Source organism: Oncorhynchus keta, chromosome 1 (genome assembly GCF_023373465.1).
Source record: "Oncorhynchus keta strain PuntledgeMale-10-30-2019 chromosome 1, Oket_V2, whole genome shotgun sequence".
Classification (NCBI taxonomy): domain Eukaryota; kingdom Metazoa; phylum Chordata; class Actinopteri; order Salmoniformes; family Salmonidae; genus Oncorhynchus; species Oncorhynchus keta.
In genome coordinates this window covers 53,748,912-53,772,928 of record NC_068421.1, presented here as the reverse complement: position 1 = coordinate 53,772,928, position 24,017 = coordinate 53,748,912, and the positions used below count along the sequence as shown (strand labels likewise).

Sequence of the window (24,017 nt, the reverse complement as noted above, 5' to 3'; positions counted from 1 at the left end):
GCAAAATCTGCTGAAATGGTTCTATCCCTATATAAACTCATCAAAAAAAATGTCCTCTCGCTGTCAACTACATTTATTTTCAAACTTAACATGTATAAATATTTGTATGAAAATAAGATGCAACAACTCAGACATGTGACTAACAGAAATTGAATGTGTCCCTGAACAAAGTGGTGGGGGTCAAAATCAAAAGTAACACTCAGTATCTGGTGTAGCCACCAGCTGCATCTCCTCATGGACTGGAATTGAGATCCTGGCTCTTCGCTGGCCATAGCAGAACTGACATTCCTGTCTTGCAGGAAATCACGCACAGAACGAGCAGTATGGCTGGTGGCATTGTCATGCTGGAGGGTCATGTCAGGATGAGCCTGCAGGAAGGGTACCTACCACATGAGGGAGGAGGATGTCTTCCCTATAACGCACAGCGTTGATTGCCTGCAATGACAACAAGCTCAGTCGGATGATGTTGTGACACACCGCCCCAGACCCTCCACCTCCAAATCAATCCCACTCGAGAGTACAGGCCTCGGTGTAACACTCATTCCTTTGACGATAAATGCGAATCTGACCATCACCCTTGGTGAGATAAAACCGTGACTCGTCAGTGAAGAGCAAATTTTCCCAGGCATGTCTGGTCCAGCGACGGTGGGTTTGTGCCCATAGGCAACGTTGTTGCCAGTGATGTCTGGTGACAACCTGCCTTACAACAGACCTAGAAGCCCTCAGTCCAGCCTATTGTGGACAGTCTGAGCTGAGAGGGATTGTGCGTTCCTGGTGTAACTCGGGCAGTTGTTGCCATCCTGTACCTGTCCCGCAGGTGTGATGTTCGGATGTACCGATTCTGTGCAGGTGTTGTAACACATTGTCTGCCACTGCGAGGACGATCAGCTGTCCGTCCTGTCTCCCTGTCTTAGGCATCTCCCAGTACGGAAATTGCAATTTATTGCCCTGGCCACATCTGCAGTCCTCATGCCTCCTTGCAGCAAGCCGTAGGCATGTTCACGCAGATGAGCAGGGACCCTGGGCATCTTTCTTTTGGTGTTTTTCCAGAGTCAGAAGAAAGGACTCTTTAGTGTCCTAAGTTTTCCTAACTGTGAACTTAATTGCCTACCATCTGTAAGCTGTTAACAAACATTCCACAGGTTCATCAATTGTTTATGGTTCATTGAACAAGCATGGGAAACAGTGTTTAAACCCTTTACAATGAATATCTGTGAAGTTATATGGATTTTTACAAATTATCTTTGAAAGACAGGGTCCTGAAAAAGGGACGTTTCTTTTTTTGCTGATATACAGTGGGGAGAACAAGTATTTGATAACCTGCAAAATTGGCAGTGTTTCCTACATACAAAGCATGTAGAGGTCTGTAATTTTTATCGTAGGTACACTTCAACTGTGAGAGACTGAATCTAAAACAAAAATCATGTACGATTTTTAAGTAATTAATTAGCATTTTATTGCAGGACATAAGTATTTGATACATCATTAATATTTGGTACAGAAACCTTTGTTTGCAATTACAGAGATCATACGTTTCCTGTAGTTCTTGACCAGGTTTGCACACACTGCAGCAGGGATTTTGGCCCACTCCTCCATACAGACCTTCTCCAGATCCTTCAGGTTTCGGGGCTGTCGCTGGGCAATACGGACTTTCAGCTCCCTCCAAAGATTTTCTATTGGGTTCAGGTCTGGAGACTAGGCTACTCCAGGACATTGAGATGCTTACGGAGCCACTCCTTAGTTGCCCTGGCTGTGTATTTCGGGTCGTTGTCATGCTGGAAGACTCAGCCACGACCCATCTTCAATGCTCTTACTGAGGGAAGGTTGTTGTTGGCCAAGATCTCGCGATACATGGCCCCATCCATCCTCCCCTCAATACGGTGCAGTCATCCTGTCCCCTTTGCAGAAAAGCATCCCCAAAGAAGGATGTTTCCAACTCCATGCTTCACGGTTGGGATAGTGTTCTGGGGTTGTACTCATCCTTCTTCTTCCTCCAAACACAGCAAGTGGAGTTTAGACCAAAAAGCTCTATTTTTGTCTCATCAGACCACATGACCTTCTCCCATTCCTCCTCTGGATCATCCAGATGGTCATTGGCAAACTTCAGACGGGCCTGGACATGCACTGGCTTGAGCAGAGGGACCTTGCGTGCGCTGCAGGATTTTAATCCATGATGGCGCAGTATGTTACTAATGGTTTTCTTTGAGACTGTGGTCCCAGCTCTCTTCAGGTCATTGACCAGGTCCTGCCATGTAGTTCCGGGGTGATCCCTCACCTTCCTCATGATCATTGATGCCCCACAAGGTGAGATCTTGCATGGAGCCCCAGACCGAGGGTGATTGACCATCATCTCGAACTTCTTACATTTTCTAATAATTGCGCCAACAGTTGTTGCCTTCTCACCAAGCTGCTTGCCTATTGTCCTGTAGCCCATCCCATCCTTGTGCAGGTCTACAATTTTATCCCTGATGTCCTTACACAGCTTTCTGGTATTGGCCATTGTGGAGAGATTGAGTGTGTGGACAGGTGTCTTTTCTACAAGTAACGAGTTCAAACAGGCGCAGTTAATACAGGTAATGAGTGGAGAACAGGAGGGCTTCTCTTAGAAAATCTAACAGGTCTGTGAGAGCTGGAATTCTTACTGGTTGGTAGGTGATCAAATACTTATGTCATGCAATACAATGCTAATTAATTACTTAAATCATACAATGTGATTTTCTGGATTTTTGTTTTAGATTCCGCCTCTCAGTTGAAGTGTACCTATGATAAAAATTACAGACCTCTACATGCTTTGTAAGTAGGAAAACCTGCAAAATAGGCAGTGTATCAAATACTTGTTCTCCCCACTGCATTTATGGGACATATTGGTTGCAAGAATTTAGTATAATAATTTTAATTGAAAAAGTTTGGAATACGGTGTCGTTTTGTGTATCAGTTCATAAACCATCTGCCATGGAATCGTTACAATTGTCTTTAACCAATTTTGGTCTTTACAGTTTTTGCCGATTGCTTACACACTGGAAGTGAATGCTTTGACAAAAGCATCAAAACCTTAACTTTTGTAACCATGCCGTAAACAAGAAGGCACCAAAAGTACAAACACATTTTCTGCTTTGCACTTTGTTTGCAATTAAGCAAAACACTGTTTCTTACATTCGACACTTCGTTCAAGAATGAAATCTCTTGCAAACATTGGGAAAACAAGAAAAACATACCTGAAATTGGCAACACCCACACACAAAAACACTTGCACTGTAATTGAACACCAATAAGTCTGAGCCTTAGCACTACAAATAGACCTCAGGTAAGCCCACCTCTTTGGTGAGATCTTTGCAAACAGAGGCAGTGAGAGCGAGAGGAAGAGAGCAATAGCCGGAGACATATTTCCGGAGACATTAGGGCCACTTTGTCGGACCAAGTCATAAATCACGGCCTGACGATGAGGGAGGCTGGGCAGAGTCCAGCCCAAACTGAGTCGCTACACGGTAGCATCAAGAATACGGACATTTAGACTGGAGAACAGGTATGTCTTCAACTTTCTACACTAGACTGTTGCACATCATTCTGCATCACAGTACAATACAATGTAGTCCTACAATATTATGTTTATGATCCTCAGTGAACAAAAAAACATATATTGTGCTGTGAAGTACATGCAATATAGTTTTGATGTTAGTATGTAAAAAAATAACCTAACCAATGACTGCATATTCTTGTATTTTCTACAGAACTGCCAGACGACCTCCTGTGGGTGAACGGCAACATCTGTTCACCCATGAACAGGAACTGGCCATTGTCAATCTAGTGTTGGCGAACAACACCATCCGCCTACATCAACTACGAGGGTAAATCATTACCGATCCCACAACATTCCATAATATCAAGCGTGTCAGTATGTCGACACTGTCGCATCTTGGGTCAACACCAACTTACGATGAAGCAGCTGTACAGGGTTCCATTTGAGAGGAACCGTTTCATTTTGACATAGAAGTGAGATGTTAATGTCCAAGTGTTGCTTCTTATTTGGCTTGTGTGTAGAGTTGAGACAAATTCCACAACAAGTGTGTAAGCAATCGCAAAAAACTAATGCAGAGCCAACAGACAAGTTCCTTACGGTTTCCCCCTCCCACTTGCCTCTTCCATTTTTGCGGTAATGCTGCCAATTAGTTGTGTGTTTGTAGAAATACAAATGACAGCTAAAAAAAGCATCAGTTTCACAATATTATTTAATTACAGTCCCTGCCAGTAAAGAATCACTGTTGCACATAAGTTACATTTACTTCAAACTTCCAGTTAGTTTACCCCCCCCAAAGCAATTGTATTATACAAAAATGCAATCCAATTTTCACACAGTGAATTCTTTAACAAAAGAGAAATGGTATAACAGCTACATCCACATTGTAAAAATATTCTAAACATTCCTTAAGGGAGTAGAATATAAAAACAAACATTGTCTTCATCATGTTGAAGTTAAACATGTACCTTCACTTAATTAAGCAAATTCTTACAAGACAACTTGGGTCGTAGTAATCAAAAGCAATTACATTTCCCAAAGCAATTACATGTCCCAATTACAGTTCCCAAACCAATGAGTGTGTTCAGCGTGAACAAGAGAAAAAGAAAAGCGGTCTCTCCCATTGGGACATGGCCGCTCACATGGAAATCAACTCCCAATAATACCCATCGCCTGTCAGTGTGTGAGGTGTTACAATGTGGGTTAATGGTACATTTCATATCAACTTAAAAGTTAAGTGATCCTGTGCTACTTGTTTGCAGCGGTGGCAACAATTAAGCAGAGGTGGGCCACCGCTTTGTAATGAATATAGGGGGAACACTGATTGGATTTAGTTGTCCTTATTAGCAAATCCTAAGAAGTAATTCATTCCGCAGTATTTAGTAAAAACTCAATGAATAACTGAAGACATTTCCTGGACAAGAAAGTAACATTCTTGGAAAATAATTAAGTTACTCGTGTTGTCTTGGTGTATGGCTATCCTACTATCAAAATGTTACTGCGTTTACCCAATACGAGTCAATCATCACACACACACTTAATTTAAATTAGGAAGCATAAAATAAAAGACTACCGGGATCTTCTCTCCACAACTTCAAAAAACAGACAACCTTCTAGAAGGGTTGGAAAAATAAAAGCCCCTTGGAAACGGCAGATGTCTTTCCTCTAATCAAACACAGACCAGACAATGCTACGACAGCCCAAAATATTTTCTTGTTTGGATGAAAGACACAAAATGGCTATGTAAACAAACAGGTGAGTTTCCCGGTATCAATGGGTCTTAAATATTAACTTGCGTTGCAGTTTTACAAGTGTAGATTCTGGCACTGAACTCCTTTGTCTCAAAGGATAAGCGGTTCCTCGGCTCTGCATTGGCAATCAGCTGATTGACTCATCTTTGCACAGCTGATATGTAGAGACCATTTAATATAAATGCTGACTCTTGAAGGAGTTGAATTAACAGTGGGAAGTTGATGTACTGTATAGACAAGCCTGTAGGTTTGCATCTTAAACTTTGAAATAGTCAACCTGCTGGAAAGCTCGTCACATTTCTTAAGCCTCAATCAGTGCGCTCAACAATAGAACGACTGAGAACAGACAGTATTCAAATGATAGCAGTGAAGGTATGGAGTGAAGAGAATTCCCATTCAGACACATTAAAAGGATACATTTTCCCACCAATTTGTTTTTCGAAAGAAGCGAATACGTACATTTATAAGGACATATTTAAACATACATGTTTAAGTTTTAATATTATATTAATTTGCACTGGTGCAAAATGTTCACCTTTTTTCAAACACTTAAATATGAAAAAAATCATTGAGCAACAGACAGGGCTTTGAACCACAGTAGTTAATTTAAGAGGTAATTCACTTTCCCAGTGCGGGCAATGGCAGTTCCTTCTGGTTAATACCTCGGATCGAAAGCAGTTCTTAGAAACCACAGCATGTTAAATGGACAAACTCCACCACTTTTCTACCTCATTTTCATTATCTCCAGCACAATACCATTGTCAACATGTGTAAATGGTGCATTTCTACATTTTATTTTTTAAAGTTACATTCTACCCGAATGACATCAAAAGCTACATTTTAAAAAGTGATTTTCAAACACTATGCGAGTCGCAGTGACACAGGGACCATGAAAATATCCTCCCTTGGGCTATAAACTCATTGCCGGTTTTAAAAATCAATGTTTATTTTGTTGTTGTAAAAAAAAAAAAAAAAAACTTTTAATCCTGCTCTGATGTCCCAGAGAAGCATTTTTTAAAGGACCTTTGTCATTTTAACCACAGGTCATAGAAACGTGCTGTTTACACAATGTAGACACTGGTTTGGTAATGATCAATGAGGTAAAAAAAAAAAAAAAAGTGGTGGAATTGCCCTTTAAGAAGTAGCCTAACCCATGAAGCATGGCAATATAACAAACCATTACATTCTTTTGAACCTTCCACAAATTCTGTCTCTACAATGCATTACAGCAAGGGTTTTGTATCCAATCTTTACGATTGTTCAAATGTCAATAGCGCTTTCCCAAGAAATAGTAACACCAAAAATCAACAATAGTATAATGTTACATAGCGATTATACATAAAAAAAAAAAGGTCACACCAAAATTGGTGTTTTTAAGATGTCTCGAGAGACCAGTTTATATTGGTCTACAAAATAGTAACAAACACATCAAATAAAAGAGGTGAATAACTGAATAAATGTACAAAGAACGTACATTATTAGTCCAATTCCTCAATAGGGAGTCAAGGCATGGTAAAGATGTACGTTGACCCACGTTCAGAGTGATCCCATAAGTTGGTAAATTAGCATCCCCTAGCGGCTAACACACCGACAACTCCCAACCAGGTCCTCAGAGGACTTTGACGTTCTCTGTAAAAAGGTGTCTGCACACCTTCAAGACAAAAAAGTGTGCATTATTAATCCACATTCAGAGAGCAATGACTCAGCCTTTTATGAGGAGACATGTTGCCTTGATGATGACGCTGATGGGAGGAACATACAGCATGTCCAAATACATCAAGCCGTCTGATACAACCGTACGTCCAAATGCAATTGGAAGGATTGTTGGAGTTGAATTTTACTCAATGGTTTGACAGATATTAGTAAGCACTGCTCTTCAGATAACAGAAGTGACGCTCCTGGCATTAATGCAGGCTTAGTGGTACCAGTGTATTCTTGGTACGTCTCAGGGCTGTCAAAGCCACAGAGGTCAAACAGGTCAGTGTGATTTAGACCCAACTAAGCACATACATGATCAGTGTTTCCCCTGTGATTTTTTTTTGCGCAGTTGTGCCAAAGTTGGGAGGGGGAGGCGATGGTATGGGACGGTCTCCGACCAAATGTTGAGGCCGTCCTCTTGGTCACAGAGATAAAAAATAATAAAAAGGTATGTTTTAACGCAAATTTCCTGCAATTCTACACATTTTGCCATGGCTTATGCCGTATTAAATTAACATAGGGGAAACACTGCATGATACATATATAATAGTCTTGTGATTACGCCAATGGTTGTCACTAACCACAATTTCCCCAGACATTTAAATATTTGTGTCTGTAGTTCTGTTCAGCCCCCAAACTACAGGTGCACATTTTCCACAATGATACATACTTTCTATTTTCCTATGAACTTCTACAACTACTACAACCACCACCACAATGGCTCTACACTACAACGCAATTCATTTCCCCACTATGACAATAGTTTGAAGTCACATTAGTGCCAAAAACCCGATGATACAGAGGTGACTGAAGCGAGATAACGTAGTCATTGATAACAAACATGCATGATGCCATGCCAACTTATCATAACGATTCACAAAGGGATTGTGTCATCATATCCTTGAAAAATCTGTTTTAATTTATTAAAAATACGATGAGGTATGAAGGGACCATTGGTTATGGATAGCATGAAGAGTAACGCAAACCGCATTGAGTAATCTACATTATGGTCTGATTAACAGTCATTTTCCGTAATATTGCTAGCAAGAATGCTAACAAACAAATCTAATGCTCTGAAATTAGTACAGAAAACGGTTAAACGAGTGAATGCTCAAAAAGATCGCAACCATTGAGGTCCAATGAATATTTCAATGTCATGTGCACAGAACGTCTATAAGAGAAAAGGACTGAAGTCAATGTCATGTGCACAGAACGTCTATAAGAGAAAAGGACTGAAGTCAATGTCTGGCTTTGCAAAAAGCCAACACAGTATAGGTTGTGCACATACAGTGTAAGCTGTTTCACATCTCAAATAAAAACCTCAAAAAGTGAGATGTAACTAAAAACATGTATAACATACTTAAATATTTCCATGAAGACAAAGACTTGATTAAAACAAGTGACTATTCCAGTCGTTGGATATCTTGTGAATTCAAATGGAATAGCCCAGCCATCATTTCACAATGAAACTGGAATTCATTTTTTACCTAGAAGGCAAGCAAACTTGTTGTTCTTAATTTCATAGTCTGCGTGTATTTGACAGTAACATTATCCGCATGACTTATTTATTGTTAAGTTTCATTTTTTAGGGATACATAAGCGGTGAATACCATTCAGTACCAGGTAGTTAACTAAAGATGTTGACTTACTTGAAATAAATGCAATAACTGGTTAGTACTATTTAATATTTCTACTGACGGAATAGGATTGTAGGAGAGGTGTAACCGACAACACAAAAAGGTGACTGCTAGTGTCAAACGTGACTGCACTATTCCAAATAGTTAAATATTTCGAAATATCAATTCAAATTGCAACATCAATGCAAGGGGTGCATCATAATGCACATAATCCAACTGCAAAACTTGCTGCACTTTGAATTCGTTCATATTTAGAAAAAAACAACACTTATTTGGCAGCGACAAAATGTCACTGTCTCCTCCCACCCTGCTGAGGTGGTTCTGCGGTTGTTGATCCAGTGATACGAACTGCTTAGCTACCTCTAGCTCTGCCATAGCCCAGTTCAGTGGCCTGTCCCCACCTACGCACTGACCCCCCCCATCCAGAAATGATTAACCCCTCCAGGAAAATAACAGAAACCCTTTCACGAGAGCAACTTCTTGGAAGTTAAAATAAAAACGACACAAATGTCCGCTGCGGTTGGTGGAAAAGGTGATCAGAGGAGTGGAGTTGAGGAACTGAAATAGGAATTTGCCTTTCCTGTCATTCACCGTGTTATGGGTATGTGATATAGCATACGTGACACATTGGTGGAGGTGAACCTCCACCCAATTGTATATATTTTTAACTAGGAACTATACAGTAGATTGATGAATAAAAACAGTGGCTGTTTTAACCCTGCTCTGTACATGATCAACTCTATTATGGCCTTAGGGAGCAGCCATGGCTATCTTCGACTACACATTCTTAAAACAGAATGCGGGTTTGTAAGTTTTACCTTTCAATGTTATATCCATCCTCAGGATGAAAATACATATGAATAAATACATATCCTCAGTACAAACAATCCTTAAAGCTATGAAAGTGCAAAAAATACGCTTTGTAGATCAATGTCTCAAATTCTAGCCATGGTTAATGTCTGGCTTCATTCCTCTGTTTCTTTTTACTCCATCTTCCCATCTCTGGCCACCCAATCAACAGCAGACGAATGCTTAACACGTGACTCCCTCCCACCCAATCCCTCGCTGCATTTAAAATACCCCCCCAAAAAGAAAAGGAAAACTGCTTGAATGCCAAGCCTAAATGTACACCGAGTATACCAAACATTAGGAACAGCTTCCTGATATTGAGTTGCAACCGGTTAAGCCCTCAGAACACCTTCAATTTGTCCGGGGACGGACTCTACAGGGTGTCGAAAGCGTTCCACAGGGATGCTGACCCATGTCGACTCCAATGCTTCCCACAGTTGTGTCAAGTTGGCTGGATGTCCTTTGGGTGTTGGACCATTCTTGATACACACGGGAAAATGTTGAGCGTGGAAAAACCCAGCAGAGGTGCAGTTTTTTGACACAAACCGGTGCGCCTGGCACCTACTACCATACCCTGTTCAAAGGCACATAATTTGTTTTGCCCATTCACCCTCTGAATGCCACACATACACAATCCATGTCTCAATTGTCTCAAGGCTTAAAAACCCTCATTTAACCTGTCTCCTCCCCTTCAGCTAAATTGATTGAAGTGGATTTAAGAAGTGACATCAATAAGGGATCATGGCTTGTCATGATCATGTCATGGAAAGAGCAGGTGTTCTTAATGTTTGTGTACTCATCGCATATCCTTTTCCCTGTTTCACATCAGCCTCATCCCAAAGCATGGATGGCAGAGGCTGTAGTAAATCTCCTTTTCCAGAGTCTGAAGGCGGTTGTGGTGGTGGTGAGGGGGGGGATACCAAAAGAGGTCCAGGCCACTGAACTAACAAAGGGACGCCTTTGTCTCGTCTAGTTTGTTACAGTTTCAGCAAAATCTCAATTACTTCCCAGTTGAAAAGTGATAACTCAATATCTTCAATTTGTAGCGTCTTGGCTTTATAAAACTTATTCACAGCCAGTTGTCAACAAGTATTGTTTCTATGAAATGGAGAGCTTTTGACCAGATGTGAAAGTGCTCCTTCAACAGAGCACCAAGTATGAAATCCTCAAGTGGCAAAAGAGTGAAACTTAACGAAACGCTCTACATGTTTTGTCTGCGAATAACATTGCAACTCAGCTACAAGAACTTACAATTAATTCCAAATAGAAAGTCTGCATTTTAGAACTTGTATATACGCTAAGCACGAAGATTGTTGTTAGGGATGCTACTAAAAATGTAGCACATTGTGAAGCTAACGACAGATGTTATGTCAATGCGATTATGGGGGCCTTGTCTATTTGAAACCAAGGAACTGGCCTCGTCTTTATATTCTTCTTCTAATCAGTATTGGGTTCACGGAGCATAAATCTCAAAACCCTTGGTTTCCAAGGCAGTGAGAGATTGTATATGACAACATTCATCCACAGAATAACAAAAATGAACAAATGAAAAAAAATATCAAATTCACGGCAGATACTGCTTAGTTGTAGACAAACTAAAGTTGCGAGTGTGCAATTTGTGTTGTATCAAATGAAGCGCCGTTGTCTATGCAGGCACTACGTCCACATTTGCATATCAGTGGCTTTTTCAGTTACTTAAGATATTAATAGCCCTTATATCCCAAATCCCTGTAAGAAACCTAGAACGGTCTCTCACCATTGTAAGCGAGGAGAGGGACTGCGCCTCTCTCCACATGTTTTGTGATGGGAGTTAAAATGCTCTTCGTGGCTTCAACCAGATCTTGCAAATGTGGATTTAGGTAGGGCATACCAGACAGTTTGGAGGACCTGGTTGTGTGTTCCACTCTAAATGTTGGAAAGGTTTAAGCGTTCAGAGGATGAGGGGTTCCCCAAGGCTCTGTGTGGTTAACTGACTGGTTGGTTGTAGCAGTGGTTGTAGTACCAGACTCCAGTTGTGTGGCTAGGAACACGGGAGGACCGCGATGTTCTCCTGTCGGTCAGTTCCCCCGGTGGTGGGGAGGTCTGAGGACAGGCTGAGGGACGAGGTATTGCTGGTCAGGCAGGACAAAATGCTGCCGGCCGCACTGCCATCCAGCAGAACACAACTGGAACCGTTATAGCCCTCACTGCAGGGAATAAAAGGTCAGAGAGACAACATTATGAACAAAACATTTTGTATTATTGTACAGTATCAGTCAAACGTTTGGACACACCTACTCATTCAAAAGGTTTTAATTTATTTGTTACTATTTTCTACATTGTAGAATAATAGCGAAGACATCAAAATCATGAAATAACACATATGGAATCATGTAGTAACCAAAAGGTGTGTTAAACAAATCTAAATATTTTCTATAATAAAGAAAAACCCTTGAATGAGTAGGCTAAAACTTTTGACTGGTAGTGTCTGTGCAGCAAAGCTCCCCAATCTGACAGAGCTTGAAAGAATCTGCAGAGAAGAATGGGAGACCTAACCTAACAAAATGAGCAGGGGGAAAAAATCAAGGGGTCTGAATACTTTCTGAATGCACTGTATACTTCCATTCATTTTTGGTAACGGGGACCTTCAGACAAGTCTTGTGGGAGTCCTAGAGCAAAACAACCGACATGTTCTGTACGTGTAGCCCAAATTGTTTCCGACGCTACAGACAGAAGTTGGCAGACCGGCAGAGAACACCATCGTGTGTTTGTGAGAGAGTCTCACCTTTCCACAGATTGGTCATAATAGTTTCTAGGCCAAACCGTTCAGATGCTACAGACGTGGTTGTGAGAAGACAGACTTTTGGGATGTCTCATGGTCCGACAGGCACGGTTCTAGCTCTGCCACCTTTCACTGCAGATGCGGAAGTGCGACATTGGCGGATGCGATGGATTGAGACACATCCAAAGCAAAAAACTGGTTCTAGCTTAAACTGACGGATTTTGATGGGGATTTTTTTATTTATTATGCTAAGTAGATTTCAGTTGGGCCCCGGAAATCAACTTTAGGGGGTTAAGGGAGATTTATGGGGCACACTAAACGGTTCCTTATGGCACAGCAATTGAAATAAATGGCTACTAGTCTCCCAATGTGCGGTTTACCTGAGAACCAACGAGTGCTCCTCTCTCTGCATTTTGTTCTCAGTGGGCTTCAGCTTGTATGCCCCGCTCCCATCATGAGACACATGGTTCTCCTGCAAGGGGACAATGGCACCACTGTCAGTTCACCACAATAGTGACTGGGAGACTGGAAGCTTGTATGTTTTGGAGTCTACATCAATATTGTCTTGGTAGAAAAGCTTTCAGGCTGCACCTGTTCGGCTCGCTTGTGTTTCACTCTTTGTCTTATAAGTGGGATAGCAGTAGGTGACATTAGCCCAGGGCTCGTTCTGCCCTGCTCCTGTTCGCTAAGCCTTTTTTTAGAGATCAAAGCAGGCTGTGTGTCTCCCTCTCCTGCTTCAGTCTGTCGCTCTTTCTATCTACATTTGGCCATTTCTGTGCCCCCTTCTCTCTCTCTCACCAGGGCTATCTGGCGGGTCCTCTTGCCAATCTCCCTCTCCACATGGTGGAGCTCCAGGCTCAGCTGTTGGCTGGAGACGCTCCCCGACGACCACTCCCCCGGGCTGGGTTGGGCCGCCTGGGCAGTCTGCTTGTTGATCTGCCGATTGACCTGCTGGAGCTCCATCGTCAGCTGCTCCCTCTCCTGGACTGGCCTTTCACTGAGGTGGGCCTGAGGGGGCTGGGTGTACGCGGCAACACCCCACCCTGCACCGTTCCCATAGGGGTAGTCTGCTGTGGTGGACAACAAGAGCAGGTCAGACTCTGACAAAAATGGAGTAAACAGAGCAAAACCCCTAAAAGGTGTGTATGTGTTCTCCCTGTACCTGTTGCAGCGGTGTGTTTGGGGCTGTTGGTCCCCTGTGGGGGGGTCACGGCCTGCCCTGGCCCGGCCATCTGGTAGCCCGTCTTGGGGGTGCGGGAGATCACCCCGAAGCGCGACACAGTGGGCAGGGAGCCGAAGGGGATGATAGGGTCGTCGTCTCTGGCCTCGGCCGACCTGCGCTGGCCCTCCGCACCTTTCCCCTCAGTGTTCTACAACACCCAGAGTTATTATGGTACCATTAGAAGACGTACAGACCCACTCCACTGTAACTAGGAAAACTGTAGTTTAAAGACTTTTGTGAGCTTAACCGTGTTCTGAATAAGTCACAGCACTTCTTCTATAAGTGACCTTTGATCAGTCAACGAGGACAACCAATAGAATAGTAAATGCAAGAACCATCTTGTCTCAACAACAAAAATGAAAGATGACATTTTGGCCTATTACAAGCTTTTGGAAACTGTTTTGAGCTTGGTAGAGCTTTAGATATTCAGATTTGGAACTTTATTAAGTGGTCAAGCTTTACACCAACAGAACATAGATTGATGACTCACCATCCTCTCCATGGTGTCTTTAGACTTCCCCTCCTTGCTGCCAATGTAGGAGCCAATGGTGTCACATGACCAAGGAGAGTACTGGCTAGCGTAGTCTGGCTCACGGTACTTTGCAAACACTTGGGAGTTCTCCATGTACTGCTGTTGCTGACACACACAAACACACATTATTATTAGCTAACTCTTCCTTTAAGTGACTAACTGCTGCGGTAGTACGTGGGCAAGATGCCACTGCGTACTACCATAGAAACACTAGACGAGTGTAGCCTCTTACCTCCTGTGTGTAGTTGGACTCGTAGGTGTGTGGCAGCGTGGGCGAGGGGGCAAAGGGTGGGGGAGTGACCTGCTTCCTGTCCTCCAACTGGGCCATGATCTCCTGGCGTCGGCGGTGCAGGTAGTCCAGAGTGGGAGGGGGCTGGGGCCGACTGTAATCCTCCTGTACAACAGGACATGTGGACACCTTTACTGTAGTGCACTTTTTGCAGCTTTGGAAATACATTTTTTTGCAGTGGATTTATCCTGGACAGTCTTATGAGGATTTCGACCGGTCAATGTTTTTAATTTGCTGTTTTATACTCTTGTGAATTCAATGGTTTTTACTAGATTACTTGTAGTTGTTCATGTTGTCTGTCTGTCTAATTTTTTTGTAATGACTTGGTGCTGCCTATCTTGGCCAGGGCGCTCTTGAAAAATAGATTTTAATCTCACTGAGCCCTTTCCTGGTTAAATAAAAAGTAAAAAATGATACATTCTTGACACTTCCCGATATGTAAATGTGTTTTTATTACGCACGCAAGACTGTATGCTAAAGGGCATATCTTGTGATAATCGGCTGAGTAATGTCACTACTCAATGTGGATAACGCTGATTACTAAACTCCTAAAAGGTAATTGCATAGGTGTTTAGAGTTATAGAGATTGTGAAAGAGCCTAGTACTGCAGACGTGTGCTTACCCGTGTGGAGTAGGGCCTCATGTGGGAGCCAGCGGGCTGGTAACCCTCGGGAGGGTATCTTTCTCTGGAGGCCTCGTCCGCAGGCATGGAGGAGAGTTCCTCCCGGTGGGGATAGGTTTGTGGAGGTGGCGGCGGGTAGGAGGGGTGTCGACGGCCGTCGTAATGAGGGGGAGGTGGGTACCCATGGGGGTTGGCATTGGAGAAGTGGGGACCCGAGGGCTGTGGGGGAGGGGGACACTCATGCTCCTGTGGGTAGGTGCCGGGGTAGGGGGACTCTGGGTAGGCAGGCGTGGCCAGGTCGTTAGGGGGAGGGAGGTTCCGAACGTAGCGGGGCTGGGGAAGGTACTGGGAGGACTGGTAGGGGTAGGGGGGGTTACCTGAGAGGACATAGAAGAGCGTGGCAACAGGATTGGTATTAGATAAGCACAATAGAACCACACTGGGAGATCTACAAGACTAATTGCTCCCAGAGAGAAACACTTCCTTTCGTCAGCAGACGCGTCATAAGCTTGAGATACATAGGAAATCACGGGAAAAAGAGTGGTCTGTTCTGCCTTACCTGGGGGGTACTGGGTGGACTCGTACTGCATGGCTGATGGTGGTGCCCTGGGCTCAGGGGGGTAGAAATGTTCACCCTGCTGTGAGGGGTACATGGGGGGCCCCCTGGGCACTGGCTTATGCATGGCCAGGTGGTCCACTGCCATCCTGGGGTGGGCCATGGACCGATTGGGCACGGGGTCCAGTCTGGAAAAGACAGGGAATTTCAGTGTGTGTGTGAGTATGTGTAACAGACGCTGTGTGTGTCCATCTACTCACAAGTCAGGGGGAGAGCCGGGGGCACTGTGGCTTCCCTGGGACTGGGGCTTCCGCATAATGGGCTCATAAGAGGGGTCGGCACCGCGGGAGATGAGCTGGGGCAGGGCGGAGCCTGTGACTGATGCCACCATGCCATTGGTTAGGCCCTTGTGGGCCAGCCCCTCCATCATCCCCACCTCCTCGGGCAATAGGCCCACCTCGTTGAGCTGCGTCAAGGATAGGCTGAGGGGCCGTCGGGCGGCCAGACGCTTGTTCATCTTACGATACCTTCAGAAAGGAGGAGAAATACATGGTTAGTGAAAGAGGTTGACATGATTGTTGTCACACTATCAGAGCGGATCTGTGCAATGAACAGTCAACGTCTCATTGACATCAAAACATAAAACAAAACATTAACTGTTAAGTAAAGTTGGGAATATGCCCAACGATCCCCATTGGGAGTGGCTCACGGTGGAATACTCACTTCTCTAGCTCGTCCTGAGAGTGGGCGAAGGTGCAGCTGGCTCCTCGAGGACAGCCCCCCTTCTGCTTCATGTCCCGACACATGTACGTCTTGTATTTACTGTGCTGGGGAGGCTGGGGAGGAGCCACCACAAGGGCATGTTAATTATGGAAAATACAAAAGGTGTTATTAAAGTTAAGATCACGATCCAGCAGACAGTCATTGACTGATATTATTAGCTTTAACAAGTATCAATCAAGATTCAAACATTGGTCATATCCATTAGGCACCAAACAGAAGGAAAAGAACCTGACAAACAGGAAGGGACTACCTGGACTTGTCTAATAAGAAAAACACTCCTTACATTTTATGTCGCAAAACATTTTCAGTTGCGTTGCCCTAATGAACACGACCCTGGGATTATCAATAATTTCAGCCCTATTCCACTGATATGCTTTGGGGGGGGATTGAGTATCTAGAATCAGACCTGTTGCGTGTCGCTCCCCTTCTTGCTGTGGTTCTGGATGAAGTCCACCAGGCCGTGCACCACCGTTTTCACCGCCACCAAGCCCGTGTCCAGCAGCTCCCACGTGGGGGGAGGGGAGTCTAAGATGGAGGACAAGACAGGGTATTTTGTGGGGTCAAATGCATTATACTTGGAAGAGCACTGGGGACCCGGTCTAATAGGCCCTGTGAAAGTGATGGCGACTTGCTTGCACGGCAGTGTCGCTTACATTTGAAAAAAACGCATACAATTTGGATTCCTTTTACTGATACATAACTTTTAAAGTGAGCGCGTTGAGGGCTTTTCGCACTGCCAAGCCAAACAAAACTGTACTGAGTGGACAGTGTGTACAGACGACATCCGGGCCACCACAGTTTGGTACGGGTCGGAACGATAGTTTGAAAAGGGTATTGATGTACTGTGAATGGACCAACCTGGGCTGGGGTCGATGTTGGCAAGCAGCTCCAGGTGTGGTCGCAGACGGTTCAGGTTGGCCGGGTCGCCTGTCCTCTGCAGGGCAATGGTCAGCTCCTGAACGCTCTGAGCAAACGACGCTGGCGTCTGCAACTGACACACACACACACAAAATCTCTGTTCAAATACACAGCAACACCACTAGGGCTCACATTTAAGTTACATCAAAATACACACACACACACCTCCTACATACCTTGTCGATGATGGACTGCATGTGGGACTTGTGCGACTGGTCCCCATAGAGCAGAGAGGACCACTGGTCAGGGGCGATGCGGAGGCCACCCTCCATGGCGATCTGGACAATCTGGGAGTCATGTTCGCGCCGCAGTGCCTCGTATGTCCGGAACTCCTCCTTCAGCTGCATCAGGGACGAGTCCTCGTCTCGCTTGGTCACCTGAAGACACAAGGTGACAGACAGGACATCACGGTTGTGTTCATTAGGCACCAATATGAAGAACATGCACTGAAAGGGATTTTTTTGTTTTTGGTTTCAGTTGTGTGCCCTAAAGCAGTAGGCCCTGTAGAGGAGCTGCACCACATGGCCTATGTTGGTCTTAGAACCGTGTTTAGGTGTATGTTTGTAGGTAGTCAGACCTACCTTAAAGCAGGAGGCCCTGTAGAGGAGCTGCACCACGTGGCCTATGCTGGTCTTAGAGGCCTGGGGGAAGCGTGGCTCTAACCTTTGGACCACAAACAGCACCAAGACCTTCCTGGACAGAGCGGAGCCGTCCTCTAGAGCCAACAGCACCAGCTTCAGAGCCTCCTCCTGCATCGCTACAACAACACATACATAATATTTTCACATGCTTCCGATAGCATTCATTTTCTCAGTCGTTCAGGGCGGATGTAATTGAAACATTTGTCATTTGGGCCGTGTGTGTATGTGTATGAGTGGCTTGCTCGCTATTTTGCCCGCCTGTGCTTGCGCTTCTGTCCGTTTGTATGTTACCTGGGCCGAGGAATTGGCAGCCTCTTGCTCTGACTGCAGCCCACAGGTTGGAGGAGAGCTGCTGTGGGTTCTGGTGCTGCAGAATGAGCTCAGTGACGGTGCGCTCCCCTAGGGACCTGGCCGCCCGCGTGGCCCTCACCCGGCCCTCCTCCTCCACCAGCTGACAGTGCACCAGGGTCACCAGCTTCCTCTGCATGGGCCGGCTCAGAGAGCTTTGTGCACCGCTGGTGCTCAACCCTACACCCGGAGAGAGAAGATGAGGGGTGGAGTGTGAGAGAAGGCTGGGGTTGTATACATAGCAACTTACAACCAGTGCAACAGTAAGGGAGGAATTGTGAAACAAGTAAATACACAAGGATCAAAGCAAATGGATAACGATGAGAGGAAAGTGTGAGGCTGTTTATACCGTATGCCAAGCTATTCCCGAAATATATTGCTGTGAAAAATAATTCTCTATTTTTGCATATTTTTTTAAATATTTTTTATACTGAATGCAATCAGATCTTCAACCAAAACCTAATATCAGATAAAGGGAACAAATAACAATTATATACTTATTTGATTTATTTCATAAACAAAAGCAATGCGACACCCAATTCCCCTGTGTGAACAAGTAACTGCCCCCTTACACTCAATAACTGGCTGTGCCACCTTTAGCTGCAATGACCCCAACCAAACGCTTCATGTAGTTGTTAATCAGGCTCTCACGTCTCTTCCATGCAGAACTGCTTCAACTCAGCGACATTTGTGGGTTTTCAAGCATGAACTGCTCGTTTCAAGTCCTGCCACAACATCTCAATTGGGATTAGGTCTGGACTTTGACGAGGCGGTTCTGCATGCAAGAGTGGGCCTTAATTTCTCCACAGCGATGTGAGAGACTTTTTTTATTTAACCAGGTAGGCAAGTTGAGAACAAGTACTCATTTACAACTGCGACCTGGCCAAGAAAAAGCAAAGCAGTGCGACAAAAAACAACACAGAGTTACACATGGAATAAACAAAAGTACAGTCAATAACACAATAGAAAAATCTATATACAGCGTGTGCAAATGGAGTAAGGAGGTGGAGAACAAGTTCTCATTTACAATTGTGACCTGGCCAAGATAAAGCAAAGCAGTTCGACACATACAACAACACAGTTACACATGGAGTAAAACAAACATACAGTAGAAAAACAAGTCTATATACAATGTGAGCAAGTGAGGTGAGATAAGGGAGGTGAAGGCAAAAAAAGGCCATGGTGGCAAAGTAAATACAATATAGCAAGTAAAACACTGGAATGGTTCATTTGCAGTGGAAGAATGTGCAAAGTAGAAATAGAAATAATGGGGTGCAAAGGAGCAACATAGATAAGTAAATAAATACAGTAGGGAAAGAGGTAGTTGTTTGGGCTAAATTATAGATGGGCTATGTACAGGTGCAGACTGATCAACAACTACTGGAAATATTTGGTTGCAGTCATTGTAGATACATGTGGCATAACCAGTTAGTGTCACGGGGGAAATTACTTTTTCCACACAGGGGGATTGGGTGTTGCATAACTTTGTTAATTAAATAAATTAAACAAGTATCCACTGTTATTTGTAAACTCAGGTTCCCTTTATCGAATGTTAGGTTTTGGTTGAAGATCTGATAGTATCAAAAGCATGCAAAAATAGAGAATCAGAAAGGAGGCAAATACTTCTTCACAGGCACTGAAAACTAGTGCACTAGAATAGAATGTGGATTGTCATGATACAAAGGGGGAGTGTGTGAATCTGATGCTATTAAATATGATATGTTGAGAAATTAATGCAGGGTGAATAGAAGCTTTTCCCATAATTAATGAGCCATGGTTGTGACGGTGAGCAGGATGAGGTGGTGTCTGACTGACCTCTGCTGTTGCTCAGTGGTTTCAGGTACAGAGCCAGCTCCTCCACACAATCACTGGCTTCCTCATAGTGGGCTATGTCCTCTGGCCCCGTCAGCAAGGTGGTAGGCTGCCGTTTGGGCACCTGGGGAGACAAAACAGACACACCATGGTCACAACACAAACGTTTAAATATAATTTCCATTGTGTGTGTGTGTGTGTGTGTGTGTGTGTGTGTGTGTGTGTGTGTGTGAGAGAGAGAGACACTGCATATAAACGGACTGAATTTAAGGGACAAAAAAAGTGATACACTATATTAATGTTTTGATTAATAAAAGTGTACAACCATTCCAATGGGTGTATCCTAGTAGGCAGTAGGAACAAATCATCTGATCAACCACTTGGTAGATGCAAGGTGGAGCATGTCTTGTCACAGGGCAAACCACACCAGTAATGGTGGTGCAGGGGCCAGACGTGATGAAAGAAAAATCTAAATGGAGGATAGATGGTGTGATGGGGCCAAACGCTCCTTCGGACCATTAAACAATCCAGAAGAGAAGCACTGTCCTGCACACTTGCCTTCACAAACATCTGACACGTGATCGAAAGAACAGTCTCTTGCAACTTGATACACAAGTGCAAATTACCACTGTCAAAAGAGTGGAGCGATGGATGGAGGAATAGGGAGACCTTCAACTAGAGGTCGACCGATTCATCTGCATTTTTGGATGCCGATTGCATTGCACTCCACGAGGAGACTGCGTGGCAGGATGACCACCTGTTACGCGAGTGCAGCAAGGAGCCAATTTAAGTTGCTCGCTAGCATAAGAAGTATATTTTTTTCAACCTGCATATTTAGTTAAAAGAAATTCATGTTAGCAGGCAATATTAACTAGGGAAATTGTGTCACTTCTCTTGCGTTCATTGCACACAGAGTCAGGGTCTATGCAACAGTTTGAGCCGCCTGGCTCGTTGTGAACTAATTTAAAGGATTAAGGTTAGGGTTCGGTGAAGGGTAAGCTAAAAGGGTTAACTTCTTATGGCTGCGATCAACATCCGGGGAAATCAACATCGGGATCAACACCCGGGGAAATTTCAGAGCGACAAACTAAAAATACAACATCGTAACATTAAATATTCTTTAAAATTCAAGTGTCTTACATCCTTCAAAAGATTAGAATCTTGGTAATCAAACTGCGTTTTCCGATTTAAAATAACTATTAGAGAACAAATGCCATGCTTTTGTTTGAGAAGAGAAATCAACAAACATTTTCTGCCATGACAGTTTTGACACATTCACATCTGAAGGTAAAATTATGACTTACATTCTGATATCTTGCTCTTATTTCTCCTCCTAAGGGTCCCAGTGATCAAATGAAGTGCTGTTTTCTTTGATAAAAATCCATTTTTATAGCCTAACATGAAACATTTTGTAAACCGCTTGTGTCGTGAATTCCATCTCTATCAACTTTTGATGAAGCATTCGATGTAATTACACACAGTAAACAATCGTTTATCTAGTCATGGTTGGTTTCATTGCAATCCTCTGGATGTTTTCAACACAGCCAAACTTGATTGTTTTTGCGAGGCGTATTGACTGAAATTAACCGATTTGAAGACAACAACCAATGCTTATTGCACACCAATAATATTAGCGTAGTTTCGTTGATTGACTGTATTTCTGCACAATGACTACTGATCTTCTTGAATTCTAGCTTGGTAGATAGCCAATGAGCTGAAGTAAACACCAGTATGTGATGGTTATGGGTTGAACCACCATCCCTTGTTTGTAAACGCACGCGTAACGAACTTCATTCGCCATTGGCGATCAGACTTGTTGCAGTCACACTCGTTACGCACAGCAGTATTTTGGAAAGTAGTATTTTGGAAGGAGTTTTTTTGACGATTTCATTGAAGACATCATGGCGAATAAATCAGGAAAAGCGAAGTCCAAGTAGACAGATTTGCACCAGATTACAGAAGAAATTGATCGAGAAAGTGAGACAGATTTGTTGTTTGAAGAATCTTTGAGTGAGCATAGTTATGATTCAAACACTGAGGAGATGTTTCTGCAAGGAGAGGACATAATTATGGACTGGTAAGTGCTAATGCCGTTGTTTGAGATATAAATAATTAGATTTTTTTTGTGCAAAATATGATTATTTATTGCAATTTATAGAAATATAATCAGTAATTAAATGTGTAAAGTACACATTGGCTATAGATATATGAATTAGCCATTGGGTGCTGTTGGGGGAGGGCAGGCCCACAACAATGGCAGGAATTGAATGGAACAGCACTTCACCTTAGTGACTGTTCCCTCTGCTCTATACAATACATATGTTTATTTTACGTGATGATAAAAGGCTCATACATAACAAATATTTTTTCAGTGTTTTCTTTCACAGTGATAGCGACTCCGACTGGGAGCCCCCGGTGCCAAGGTGCCCACCCCCCACAGAAGCGGGTTCATCCAGCCCGGCCCCTGCTGTCTCCGACTCCACACCTACCCCCGCCCGGCCATCTAGAGGTGTGAAGACACTAACACAGAAGCGGAGGAAGGGGAGTGTGGAACCTGCTGGCAGAGAGGTAGAGGGGCAATGGCACTCTGTGCTGGAGGAGGATGTGGGGCCACGTCTCCCAATATTCAGACCAAAAAGGCCACCAGGACCTCAGCTGTTTTTCACCCCATCAGTTGTTGATTCGCTGGTGTGCAATACAAACAAGTATGGGGCTAGGAAGCAAGCAGGAAAGGAAGAGGCATGGAAGCCCATTTCCATGTCAGACCTTTTCTGCTACCTTTCACTTACATGGGGCTGGTGAAGTTAAAAACCCTAAAGGATTACTGGAAAACATCCCCACTCTATCAATTGCCTTTCCCCCCCCACTGTGATACCCTCTAAAAGGTTTCTAAATATCTCACAGGCACTTCACATCAGTGACCCAGAAGTCGATGGGGAGAATGACAGGAGGAGAGGCACCGTAAGGTTTGACATGCTCTGCAAAGTCAAACCTCTCTACCCCAGCATGGTTGAGGCCTGCAAGATCCATTTTCAGCCCGCCCAGAACTTGTCCATAGATGAGGATGGTAGCCTCAAAGGCCAGAATTGGCCTAAAACAATACATGCGTAACAAACCAACAAAATGGGGTTACAAGCTGTTTGTTTTGACTGAAAATGTGCATACACATGCAATTTTTTTGTTTATGAGGGGAAAAGCAGTTTTGCGACCGGTAAGGGACTCGGTTACGATTCCGTGATGGAGTTATTGGATTTAACTGCTGGGGAAGGGCTACAAACTATTTGTGGACAACTTTTACACAAGCCCTACCCTGTTTGCAGACCTGAGGAAGCTGGAGGTGTGGGCTTGTGGCACCATTAGGACCAACAGAGTGGGCTTTTTAAATGACATGAGGGCTGAGCGGGGTACCATGCGATGGATCCGTGAAGATGGCCTGCTGTTTGTGAAGTGGATGGACACCAGAGAGGTGGTGATGTGCTCCACTATCCACAAGTCCTTCAGTGGCGATCACATCCTCAGGCGTGTGAAGGACGCTACTGGGGCATGGACCACCAAAAATGTCCCCATTCCTGCAGCTATCAAGGACTACAACAAGAGCATGGGAGGTGTAGACCTATCAGACGCACTAATAGGGTACTACAATGTTCTCCATAAGACAAAGAAATGGTACAAGACATTGTTTTACCATTTCATTGACATTGCTGTGGTGAATTCCTTCATCCTGCAGAAGGACATGGCGAAGAGCTGTGGACAGCCCCCCATATCACAGCTAGCCTTTCAGGGAGCTGCTCATCCAGGATCTTGCTGGCTATAGCACGAAGTCCACTACATCACATTCTGCCCCTCTACCTCTGCCCCCTCTACCTCTGCCTCCAGTGGTGTTCATATGCCAAAGTTCATAACTGCAGGCATGAATGTGCCTCAGGGCCAAAAGGGCACAGCATGGAGGAGTCGTTGTTTTCTGTGTCGCATGAAGTCCCCCATCACCTGCACCACTTGTTCAGTTTGCCTCTGCTTTACAGCAGAAAGAGACTGCTATGGGACATGGCACCAGCAGCAAAATATTGTGTAGAGAACTGAGGGG

At 44.0% G+C, this 24,017-nt stretch overlaps 1 protein-coding gene across 3 annotated transcripts in view; it reads right to left on the bottom strand.

The window, feature by feature from the left end:
* Nucleotides 1-4,208: 4,208 nt before the first annotated feature.
* Nucleotides 4,209-24,017, bottom strand: part of LOC118387701 (roquin-1-like) — a 32,993-nt gene continuing 13,184 nt past the window's right edge. Inside the window, exons 3-19 of one of the 3 annotated variants that reach the window (XM_035776344.2) lie at nt 19,937-20,057; nt 18,065-18,301; nt 17,714-17,889; nt 17,309-17,509; nt 17,073-17,205; nt 16,621-16,739; nt 16,155-16,267; nt 15,692-15,958; nt 15,435-15,619; nt 14,876-15,252; nt 14,197-14,358; nt 13,923-14,069; nt 13,373-13,580; nt 13,009-13,280; nt 12,591-12,682; nt 11,452-11,635; nt 4,209-6,916 (exon numbers count right to left, since the gene is read on the bottom strand). In XM_035776344.2, the coding sequence (XP_035632237.1) occupies nt 11,470-11,635; nt 12,591-12,682; nt 13,009-13,280; nt 13,373-13,580; nt 13,923-14,069; nt 14,197-14,358; nt 14,876-15,252; nt 15,435-15,619; nt 15,692-15,958; nt 16,155-16,267; nt 16,621-16,739; nt 17,073-17,205; nt 17,309-17,509; nt 17,714-17,889; nt 18,065-18,301; nt 19,937-20,057 (2,976 nt within the window). In that variant the 3' untranslated portion in view covers nt 4,209-6,916; nt 11,452-11,469. Of the gene's footprint in view, nt 6,917-9,686; nt 11,636-12,590; nt 12,683-13,008; nt 13,281-13,372; nt 13,581-13,922; nt 14,070-14,196; nt 14,359-14,875; nt 15,253-15,434; nt 15,620-15,691; nt 15,959-16,154; nt 16,268-16,620; nt 16,740-17,072; nt 17,206-17,308; nt 17,510-17,713; nt 17,890-18,064; nt 18,302-19,936; nt 20,058-24,017 lie in introns of those variants that run through there. The other 2 variants (XM_035776353.2, XM_052527724.1) reach the window with 2 other exon arrangements.